The sequence below is a fragment of the Clinocottus analis genome, unplaced genomic scaffold, assembly GCF_023055335.1.
Source record: "Clinocottus analis isolate CAN_PGR_092001 unplaced genomic scaffold, fCliAna1.0.p SCAF_15, whole genome shotgun sequence".
Classification (NCBI taxonomy): domain Eukaryota; kingdom Metazoa; phylum Chordata; class Actinopteri; order Perciformes; family Cottidae; genus Clinocottus; species Clinocottus analis.
Window position 1 is genome coordinate 17,742,806 of NW_027175876.1, and position 11,573 is coordinate 17,754,378.

Consider the following 11,573-nt stretch of genomic DNA (forward strand, 5'->3'; position numbering starts at 1 on the left):
CTAACAGGATTGAGGGTTGATGTTCAGACTTTATGCCTCCTCGTTCCCTCATAGGAGCGAGTTGGACTAGTCAGCTTACGGTTCTAACAGCACCGGTACTGTTGCAGGTTTCTGCTCCTGCATGTGCGTCTGTGTTGGTGAGCTTGAAGACATAAAGATGAGGAGCAGCAGCCTTGATGAAGACCTCACACTGACTGACAGCTTGTAACTATTGGCTACAGTCCTGCAGTCCTGCATGCCTGGAATTTGTGCACGGCCCGTATTTCACCTCCAAGAATCCTGGCGAATGGCAGGCGCAGCAGAGGAGGCCTCGCACCACGATCAAGCTCCTCCATTGCTCCTCCATTGCTCCTCCATTGCTCCTTCATTGCTCCTTCATTGCTCCTTCATTGCTCCTCCATTGCTCCTGCTTCAGAGTATAAATGATATGAACCTCCAGGGCATGTCCTATGTCAGTGTCAGCACTGAGGGTGTGTCCCATGTCAGGACTGAGGGTGTGTCTCATGTCAGTACTGAGGGCGTGTCCCATGTCAGTGTCAGTACTGAGGGCGTGTCCCATGTCAGTACTGAGGGTGTGTCCCATGTCAGTACTGAGGGTGTGTCCCATGTCAGTGTCAGTACTGAGGGCGTGTCCCATGTCAGTACTGAGGGTGTGTCCCATGTCAGTACTGAGGGCGTGTCCCATGCCAGTGTCAGTACTGAGGGTGTGTCCAGTGTCAGTACTGAGGGTGTGTCCAGTGTCAGTACTGAGGGTGTGTCCTGTGTCAGTACTTAGGGTGTGTCCCGTGTCAGTACTGAGGGCTTGTCCTGTGTCAGTACTGAGGGCGTCAGTTTTATTTATTGCAACATTGGTCTTTTAGATGCATTATTAGACGATGTCAGACACTGGGCTCTGCTTGCCTCTCAGAGCGCTGCTTTAGCCGTGAGAGTCTGGGTGAATACACACCTCAAGCCTCCTTATCGGGCCTAACGAGTGTCATGAAGTCATTCCAATGGGAGCGCTGGTCGTCTGGACCTTTCTTGCCTCGGTCCGCCCTGTAGCTGAGCAGCGTTCCTGTGAGGCAGTACTCGGGGCGCGGCGGCCCTGCAGCCGGAGGTTGACACTAATTGCTGTTGCTCCGACTTGAAGGCCTCGTTCACCAAGTATTTACCCGGCCGTCTGTTGACAGTTACCCCCATGCCTCTGAACCACACACACACACTGCTCCACAGTAACACACACACACACACTTGTGCACCCCACAGTATTGTATGTTCCTTGGTGGAAGTCATCGTAACGGTTCACAATATAACTTTTTTAACCCACAAAAGCAGAATTTCTCTTGTTTTAGTTTTAGTTTGAGCCTGTTGTGAAGAAGAAAAGCTGATGTTGTCATCTCCACAATAGAACATCTTTGATTTGTCGAGTCTCGGCCAATCAGCGTTGAGATGCCTACAGTGCGTTTCCCAACGCGTTTTCTTCTCTGTGACTTGGTGAGAAACTCACAGCAGGAAGTTGAGTTCTCTGCACACTTCTGTCAGTGAGCCGTCGCTGTTCGTCTCTGCAGTGACATCACACGGCAACAAACTACAAAGATCACCGCATTTCTCTTTTGGTCGTCAGGTTTCATCTTGGAAAGTTCAAAATACAAAAATTCCCTCGCTCACACACACACACACACACACACACACACACACACACACACACACACACACACACACACACACACACACACACACACACACATCCCATCTGCTTCCCCCTCTGTCAGCGCGGTGCTGAGTGAGCGGCTGCAGGGCTGTGTTTACCTTATTAATTAGCCCGGTGATCCTGAAACACTCTCCCTCTGGTAAATAGAATAACAGTGAAAGGTTAGTCGGGGCTGGAGGAGAGGGAAGAAAAGAGAGGGAAGAAAAGAGAGGGAAGAAAAGAGAGGGAAGAAAAGAGAGAGAGCTCCTGAATTTAGAGCCTCTGTGATCGTCAGCCGGCTCTCCGTTGGCTCCCTCTAACCGGCGTTTTCCTTTAAGCATTTTATTCTGGCGTGCTCTGGGCCGATGCTGCCGTCCCTTCTGGTTCCATGGCCTTCAGACAGATTGAGCCCAGATTAACGATCCCAGAGTAACGATCCCAGAGTAACGGTCCCAGAGTAATGGTCCCAGATTAACGGTCCAGACTGACGGTCCCAGAGTAACGGTCCAAGAGTGACGGTCCCAGACTGACGGTCCCAGATTAACGGTCCCAGAGTAACGGTCCAAGAGTGACGGTCCAAGAGTGACGGTCCAAGAGTGACGGTCCCAGACTGACGGTCCAAGAGTGACGGTCCAAGAGTGACGGTCCCAGACTGACGGTCCCACATTAAAGGTCCCAGAGTGACGTCCCAGAGTGACGATCCCACATTGACGGTCGCACATTAACGGTCCCAGATTAACGGTTCGAGGCACCGACGCGCTCAGCGAGCAGATCGTTAGTTCATCTGCTCGCTCCGGGTTTCCAGAGCGGTGGATAATTTACTGCTCTGCACTGGACGGGTTCCCGATCTGTCGCTCGCGGCGTCTCTGAGTCCCGCTCAGGTCTGCTCCGCGTCTTCCCAACCGGACAGAAAAGGAATTCAGACGCTCAAGACAGACAAACGGAGGATCCATTCCAACTATTTCCATAACTCCTCTCCTCCATCTTTGAGCCACATCTGTGTCCTGAGGGCCGCAGTCAGAGGCGTTCATGGAAGCCCAGAGACGAGAGAATAACATGAGCGATGCAGAGCGTTCCCTCGTGCACGTGGGTTTCATTAGGTGGTGTTGGTTTGAACCAGGTCAAAGGTCACATGCCGAAGGGAAGCAGCCGGTTATATTATAATAATAGGGAATAATTTGAGCGCATGAACACGTCTCCTAGAATGCAAACAACTTTATCAAGTGACTTCTTCACATCACACATGCAAGTGTGTGTCTGTGTGTGTGTGTGTGTATCTGTGTGTACACCTGTCTGTATTATTGTGTCCCGTGAAACCTTTAAGGGGTCTACGGCCTCCCCGCCCTCGACCCCCTCATGGAGGAAAGTTCCTCTCCAGCTCAGATTCCTTTGCGCCTCTCGACACCACGAACGAGAACGTTCTGCAGATTTTACTTTGACGGCAAAACACACGACACCGTCCTCTCTGGGCCCTCGGGCCAGATGGTCCACATCTCAGACCGGTTCCTCTGGGCCGCACGGGGTTAAATTAAGAACACTTGTTGTCACCGGGGAGGTGAACATGTAGTGCAGCCAGACGTGTACATTACATAGTTTTACTCAAGGCTATTAAAGAGACCATTCATCTGTACATCAGTTTTTTTCTGGCAGAATATAAAGCGAGGATTATTGGTCCTGGTGGTTATTAATGCCCTCAAGAGACGTGAGGACTCTTTCCTAGTTCCTCTCTGCATGCACTAGCTCTCTGATCCCCTTCAAGATGCATCTCCGCTGTTCATGTCTGTCCTTCTGGGGAGTTTGTTCTGACAGCCACGCCAGCTCTCAGTGACCTGAGAGTCCACTGCAGCAAGAGGGAAGCCGGTGGAGGCTCATGAAGGCTGATCTGTGTGTAACTGACTCGTCTCCTCTCTCTGCTTTCAGCCCTGCGAGGCCTTTCCGATTCCCCAAAAGGTGAGACCTGCCAAAAAGCTTCTTTCTCCCTGTGTTGATGTTCTGGATCGCAGAGCGCTCTCCTCCCCTTTTCTTTTTATTCCTGCCACTCATCCATCATGCATTCCTCAGCAGTGAGTCACAGAGTTATCTTCCCTCTGTACCTGGGCTCTGGACGCCTCCTGCGTCATCCTGCCCACGAGGGGAAATCTAATTACAGCGACTGGCAAAGTTTATGCAGCACTTTTCTGCTTCTGATGAGTTTATGCACTTTGATTTATTTATAACTGATTATAACCATTATTGGAATGTAGAGACGGGACTGAACAAAAGCCACGTTGCGCTTGTAGTGCGCACACACACACACACACACACACAAGGCCGTCACACGGTTTCTAATGAAGGACAGCTTTAACCGTTCATCAGGCTGACGTTCTTCCAGACAGAGACACGAGTACAGATCCATCCATCGGTCTGCAGATGGGTGTACGAGCAGCTTAGCTTTTGGAATCGTGCTAAAGTTGCGTATCTGTCGTGAGATCCTCCAGTCAGATGAGTAGAAATGGACAATTTGACACGGGACTAGAATGTAATGAGAAATAAAACATTTTGACTAAAAGATGATGAAAATTAAATCGTTGTCGACATTATTAAGCATCAAAATGACTCCAACGTGTAGAGGACTGATACGCAACTCATTTTAAAACAGCGTCCGCAGTGAGCCGCCCGTGTTCACGCCCTTCTTGTTTGCAGCTACGCCGAGCTGATAGCCGATTGGCCCGTGGTGGTGCTGGGCGTGTGCACCGTGCTCATCGTGGTCTGCGCCCTCGTGGGCGTCCTGGTGCCCGACCTGCCCGACTTCTCCGACCCGCTGCTGGTGAGTACAGAGCCACGCTCCTCCTCTCTGGAGGCTCTCCTCCTCTCTGGAGGCTCTATCCTCTCTGGAGGCTCTCCTCCTCTCTGGAGGCTCTCCTCCTCTCTGGAGACTCTTTCCTCCTCTCTGGAGGCTCTCCTCCTCTCTGGAGGCTCTATCCTCTCTGGAGGCTCTCCTCCTCTCTGGAGGCTCTATCCTCTCTGGAAGCTCTCCTCCTCTCTGGAGGCTCTCCTCCTCTCTGGAGGCTCTATCCTCTCTGGAGGCTCTCCTCCTCTCTGGAGACTCTCCCCCTCTCTGGAGGCTCTCCTCTCTGGAAGCTCTCCTCCTCTCTGGAGACTCTTTCCTTCTCTCTAGAGGCTCTCTTCCTCTCTGGAAGCTCTCCTCCTCTCTGGAGGCTCTCCTCCTCTCTGGAGGCTCTATCCTCTCTGGAGGCTCTCCTCCTCTCTGGAGACTCTCCTCCTCTCCGGAGGCTCTCCTCCTCTCTGGAGACTCTCCTCCTCTCTGGAGGCTCTCCTCTCTGGAGAATCTTTCCTCCTCTCTGGAGGCTCTCCTCCACTCTGGAGGCTCTCCTCCTCTCTGGAAGCTCTCCTCTCTGGAAGCTGACCTCCTCTCTGGAGGCTCTTCTCCTCTCTGGAAGCTCTCCGCCTCTCTGGAAGGTCTCCTCCTCTCTGGAGACTCTTTCCTCCTCTCTTGAGACTCTTTCCTCCTCTCTGGAGGCTCTTCTCCTCTCTGGAGGCTCTCCTCCTCTCTGGAGGCTCTCCTCCTCTCTGGAGGCTCTCCTCCTCTCTGGAAGCTCTCCTCCTCTCTGGAGGCTCTCCTCCTCTCTGGAGACTCTTTCCTCCTCTCTGGAGGCTCTCCTCCTCTCTGGAGGCTGACCTCCTCTCTGGAGGCTCTCCTCCTCTCTGGAGGCTGCTTGAGTTCAAAACACACTTTCTTAAAAGTGGAGCCTCGTCACAGCTTTGTTAATACAGAGTTTGTACGGGCCGAGGAAAATCTGCCTCATAAAACTTATCACTATTGATATGTTTAGATAGCTTTACACAGAAAAATCCTGAAAGTAAAACAAAGACACAAATAATCCAAACTAGTGTGATGAGTGTGTGTGTGTGTGTGTGTGTGTGTGTGTGTGTGTGTGTGTGTGTGTGTGTGTGTGTGTGTATGAGGTGTGCAGGCGGGTTTAGACTTGAGGGTCAGGTCCATTGGTTCCCCTGCACACTGCAACATTGCATTAAACACACACACACACACACACACACACACAGTGGTATTAAAACCTTTGTATCAGTGGACATTATTCCATAATCTCTGTCTCTCTCCAAAGGGCTTTGAGCCGAGGGGAACAGCCATCGGGCAGCGGCTGGTCACATGGAACAACATGGTGAAGAACACGGGCTACAAGGCCACGCTGGCCAACTACCCCTTCAAGTACGCTGACGAGCAGGCCAAGAAGTACGTCACACACTCCTCTGTCTCTCTGTTGTTCACCAGGAAGCTGTGAACTGTCTGAGGCCACGCCCCCTTTAGAAAAGACGTGCGTCTCCACTGTGCTGATGAGAAAATGATCCCGTCAGCTGCAGTCTGCGTCTTCCTCTGGTCTCCTTTATCCTCCCCGTCTGTCCGCGAATGTAATTGTGCACGTATGCAGCGTGGACGAGAGGCCCTGTGGTGCTCTTAGCCAGCTCCTCGTCCGTCAACCCCCTCGCTCTCTCTGACAGCCACCGATTACCTTCCTGTCCCCCCGAAGAAAGAAACCCTCCAGAGACAGAAGTCTGGATGTAATGCTCATGCAGACACACAACTCTGCACTCTTCTTGCAAAGAGACCAAAACGCAGTTTAAACATGTGCGCCAAAGACTTGTCTGCACCCCCCCACCTGATCAAAGACACTATTATGATTATTATTATAATAACACCAGTATGCAGACATCTCATGACATGTGTCTGATTGAATATCAACATCACAGTCATGTGGACGAGGCCGATGTGTTTGTTTTTATGTTCATTTGTTTGTTTCAGTCACCAAGAACCCCGATGGGCCGAGGACCACTTTGACAGAGACAAGCGTCAAGCGGAGTGGGACTTCAGCAAAGAGTTCTTCTGTGATGTCCCAGGTGAGACGATGAAGAACAACCAACAAGCGCTTAGAGTCCACACAGCCCTAAAGGATTCTGGGTGAACTCAAATGAACCTCAACAACACATCAATGATAAACACGGCTGTGATGAGAACACGTGTTCATCATAACAGAGATTAAACATGTCCTGTTGACCAGACAACAGAGTGAAGCTGCGTTTCTGTTTTTACAAGTTCTTCAGTCAGATAGTAGATTTGTCTCGGATGGATTTTATTAACTCAGGAAAGATGCTTTTCCCATTTGAGTAACAAAGGTCTTTTCCTTCTGCAGGTGACAGTTACTCCAGACTGGTGTTCACATCAGCTGAGGGGAAGAACCTGTGGAATATCCAGGCCATCAAATCTATGTGCCACCTGGACAACACCAGGGTGCGTAGGACGCAGGATCCTCCAGACGGGGATGATATTCTATTCATCTGTGAACTCACTCTTTCCCTTTCGTTCCCAGGTGCGTTCCCACCGCGACTACTGGAGTCTGTGTCAGCGCACCAACGACGCCTCCTGCTGCCCCAGCTGGACGCTGGGAAACTACATCGCCGTCCTCACCAACAGGTCGTCCTGCCAGAAGATCACGGAGCGCGACGTGTCGCACACGCTCAAGATGCTGCGCTCCTGCGCCAAGTACTACCACAACGGCACGCTGGCGTCCGACTGCTGGGACATGGCCCTGCGGCGCAAGGACCAGCTCAAGTGCGCCAGCGTGCCAAGGAAGTGCACCAAGTACAACGCCGTCTACCAGATCCTTCACTTCCTGGTGGACAAAGACTTCCTGAGCCCCAAGAGCCTGGAGTTCCCGCCGCCCGTGCTCAAACACAGCATGCTCTTCTCGCCCACGGAGAAAGGAGAGTCCATGATGAACATTTACTTGGACAATTTCGAGAACTGGAACTCCTCGGACGGCATCACCACAGTCACGGGGATCGAGTTCGGCATCAAGCACGACCTCTTCCAGGACTACCTTCTCACAGACACGGTGTACCCCGCCATCGCCATCGTGATCGTCCTGCTGGTCATGTGCGTGTACACGCGCTCCGTCTTCATCACCCTGATGACCATCATCGCCATCATCAGCTCGCTGATCGTGTCGTACTTTCTGTACCGGCTGGTCTTCAACTTTGAGTTCTTCCCCTTCATGAACCTCACGGCGCTCATCATCCTGGTCGGCATCGGCGCCGACGACGCCTTCGTGCTCTGCGACGTGTGGAACTACACCAAGTTCGACAAGCCGCACGCCGAGCTGTCCGAGACGGTGGGCGTGACGCTGCAACACGCCGCGCTGTCCATGTTCGTCACCAGCTTCACCACCGCCGCCGCTTTTTACGCCAATTACGTCAGCAACATCACGGCCATACGCTGCTTTGGCGTGTACGCGGGCACCGCCATCTTGGTGAACTACATCCTCATGGTGACGTGGCTGCCGGCCGTGGTGGTGCTGCACGAGCGCTACCTGCCCAGCGTGTTCCCCTGCACCAAGCCGCCGCCGCAGCAGAGCGCCGGCTGCTGCACCCGGGTGTTCTGGGCGGGTCTCTGCCAGAAGGCCAACAAATGCCTGTTCACCGTCTCCGAGGCGTCCCGCATCTTCTTCGAGAAGGTGCTGCCCTGCGTCGTCATCAAACTGCGCTACCTCTGGCTCTTCTGGTTCCTCGCCATCACGGTGGCCGGCGCCTACGTGGTGTGCGTCAACCCGAAGATGAAGCTCCCGTCTCTGGAGCTTGCCGAGTTCCAGGTCTTCCGCTCCTCGCACCCGTTCGAGCGCTACGACGCCGAGTACAAGAAGCTGTTCATGTTCGAGAGGGTTCACCACGGAGAGGACCTGCACATGCCCATCACCATCATCTGGGGCGTGATGCCCGTGGACAACGGAGACCCCCTGAACCCCAAGAACAAGGGCAAGCTGATGCTGGACAGCAGCTTCAACATCGCCAGCCCAGCCTCTCAGCTGTGGATCCTCAACTTCTGCCAGAAGCTGAGGAACCAGAGCTTCATCTTCCAGTCAGAGGAGCAGGACTTCACCAGCTGCTTCATCGAGACCTTCAAACAGGTCACTACTGCACGTGCACCAGGTACACGCATGTAAGTACGAGTAGTATCTCACTGGCCATCATCAACTTTCTGTCAACAGTGGATGGAGAACCAGGACTGCGAGGAGGCGTCGGTCTACCCCTGCTGCAGCCAGTCCACCTTCCCCTACAAGCAGGAAGTCTTTGAGTTGTGCATCAAGAGAGCCATCATGGAGCTGGACCGCAGTACCAACTACCATCTCGACAGCAAGACCCCCGGACCTCGATTCGACATCAACGACACCATCAGAGCCATCGTGCTGGAGTTCAAGAGCACCTACCTCTTCACCCTGGCCTATGAGAAGATGTACCAGTTCTACCTTGAGGTTGGTTGATGTGTCCCTTCACCTACAGGAGGAGTTGTGTCTGTGCTTTGTTCTCCTGACATTAATGCTGGCGGTTGTGTTGCAGGTGGACGAGTGGATCGCTGAGGAGCTGCGGTACGCCCCGGCGGGCCTGAACCACGGCTGGTTCATCAGCAACCTGGAGTTCTACGACCTGCAGGACAGCCTGTCGGACGGCACCCTGGTGGCCATGGCGCTGTCGGTGGCCGTGGCCTTCAGCGTCATGCTGCTGACCACCTGGAACGTCATCATCAGCCTGTACGCCATCCTGTCCATCGCCGGCACCATCTTCGTGACGGTGGGCTCCTTGGTGCTGCTGGGCTGGGAGCTCAACGTCCTGGAGTCCGTCACCATATCCGTGGCGGTGGGGCTCTCCGTGGACTTCGCCGTGCACTACGGCGTGGCCTACCGGCTCGCCCACGAGCCCGACCGCGAGGGGAAGGTGATCTTCTCCCTCAGCCGCATGGGCTCCGCCATCGCCATGGCGGCGCTGACCACCTTCGTGGCCGGGGCCATGATGATGCCGTCCACCGTGCTGGCCTACACGCAGCTGGGCACGTTCATGATGCTCATCATGTGCATCAGCTGGGCCTTCGCCACCTTCTTCTTTCAGTGCATGTGTCGCTGCCTGGGGCCCCAGGGGACCTGCGGCCAGATCCCGCTGCCCAAGAAGATGCAGTGCCAGGTGTTCAGCGAGGTCACGGCGCCGACCCCCTCGCCGCACGGGAAGGGCTCCGGCCCGGGGAAGTACCAGCTGGACGGCAGGGCCGGGGAGGCGGAGCACTACGAGCTGGAGCCGCTAGCCTCCGCCCAGAAGCCCGACGAGGTTCCCCGAGAGGAGCGGGAGGCGCCGCTCTACAACGGAGTCCCTCCTCAGCACCACAGCGCCCCGTACCCCCACATCCACTACAGGGGCCAAACCGGGCCGGGCAGGACCGGCCCCGAGAGCGGCCTCGAGGCACCGGGCGCGCCTCCCAGGTGCCCGTACTCTCAAAGCGCCACCTGCTCCTGCGGCGACCCCGGCCCCGCCCTCCACCCGGCCCAGCAGTGGACCCCCCGCTCCTGTGCTCCGCCCCCCCAGGACCCTCCGTCCTGCCCCCCCACCCCTCAGCTGCTCCCGCTGTCAGGCACAACCCCGGGCCCACAGAGCCTGGACCCGGTCTACACGCACACAGAGTGCCGTCTGCACTACGTCCACTTCCACCACTGCTCCCAGGGGAGAGGACCCGCCCACAGCTGCCACTTCAGGAAGTACTGCGTCCACGCTGCCAACCTGCAGGCGGCTTCATCCAGAGAGCAGAGGCCCACGACCCCCGCGGGTCTGACCCGGGACACCGACCCGGCTCCTGGATCGGAGCCCGCGGGACGCCAGGACGACCAGAGACAGGAAACGGGGCCGCCGAGCCTCGACGGCAGCCAAACTATCAGCGCCTCGACCCCGGCACGAGCTCGGACTCAGTGCCCCTCGCCGGGCTCGAGCAGTCGTGAAAGACAGGCGGGAAGGGGCAGCGGTGACCCGGCGCCCGCCGCCGCAGAACCAACCCCACAGATGGACGCTTGTCGCAGGATCCCCGGACACCAGGAGGAGATCACAGGCGTTCCCGTCACGCGGGAGGAAAGCCTCAAAAAGTGCAAGCGCACCTCCAGAAGACAGCGGGCGTCCTCCGCCTCGCCAAAGAAACTCTACTGCTTTAACAGGACGTTGAAGGTGAAGTGCTCGTCAGCCTCAGAGTTCAACGGGCCCAGAACTGAAGCCAGCGTGCCTCCTGTCGCAGTCACCACCAAGCCCTCCTCTGAAAGCTTGTGTTGAGGACGGAGCGACGCTTTCAGGAACACTCGACCCAGAGCCAACGGCCGCAGGAGAAAAGGAAGGTCAGTCTGTCAGTGAAACAGGTCTGTGACCTCAAAGTGCCTCAAAGTCTTCCACAGACTGAACGTGTGTTTACTCGTCTCGTTCTACTCACCAGGTCTTCACCACACGATGTGTTGGATTCTACACGGTCGCTAAAGCAAAAGCATTATGGGAAATAACTTTTCTCCCAACAGCGCGGAAACGTCCAGTGATAAAGAAATACAGTTTGCACTGACATGAAATGACATGAAAAGACATAGTATACACGGTGACATAGTATACATGGTGACATAGTATACACGGTGACATAGTATACATGGTGACATAGTATACACGGTGACATAGTATACACGGTGACATAGTATATATGATGACATAGTATACACGGTGACATAGTATACACGGTGACATAGTATATATGATGACATAGTATACACGGTGACATAGTATACATGGTGACATAGTATATATTCTGACATAGTATACATGTTGACATAGTATATATTGTGACATAGTATATATGGTGACATAGTATACATGGTGACATAGTATACATGGTGACATAGTATATATTCTGACATAGTATACATGTTGACATAGTATATATTGTGACATAGTATATATGGTGACATAGTATATATGGTGACATAGTATACATGGTGACACAGTATATAAGGTGACATAGTATATATGGTGACATAGTATATATTCT

The 11,573-nt window shown here is 54.1% G+C and overlaps 1 protein-coding gene across 2 annotated transcripts in view; it reads left to right on the plus strand.

Annotated features, from left to right (window-relative positions):
- disp1 (dispatched homolog 1 (Drosophila)) overlaps nucleotides 1-11,220 on the plus strand; it is a 72,511-nt gene extending 61,291 nt beyond the window's left edge. The window contains exons 5-13 of one of the 2 annotated variants that reach the window (XR_011077544.1): nucleotides 3,590-3,619; nucleotides 4,352-4,475; nucleotides 5,794-5,921; nucleotides 6,489-6,583; nucleotides 6,877-6,974; nucleotides 7,054-8,646; nucleotides 8,728-8,991; nucleotides 9,077-10,881; nucleotides 10,977-11,220. Coding sequence is in view for 1 of the 2 variants with exons in the window: in XM_068577609.1 (XP_068433710.1) it covers nucleotides 3,590-3,619; nucleotides 4,352-4,475; nucleotides 5,794-5,921; nucleotides 6,489-6,583; nucleotides 6,877-6,974; nucleotides 7,054-8,646; nucleotides 8,728-8,991; nucleotides 9,077-10,819 (4,075 nt within the window). In the remaining variant the exon portion in view is untranslated. Of the gene's footprint in view, nucleotides 1-3,589; nucleotides 3,620-4,351; nucleotides 4,476-5,793; nucleotides 5,922-6,488; nucleotides 6,584-6,876; nucleotides 6,975-7,053; nucleotides 8,647-8,727; nucleotides 8,992-9,076 lie in introns of both variants that reach the window. The other variant, XM_068577609.1, reaches the window with a different exon arrangement.
- Nucleotides 11,221-11,573: the final 353 nt, after the last annotated feature.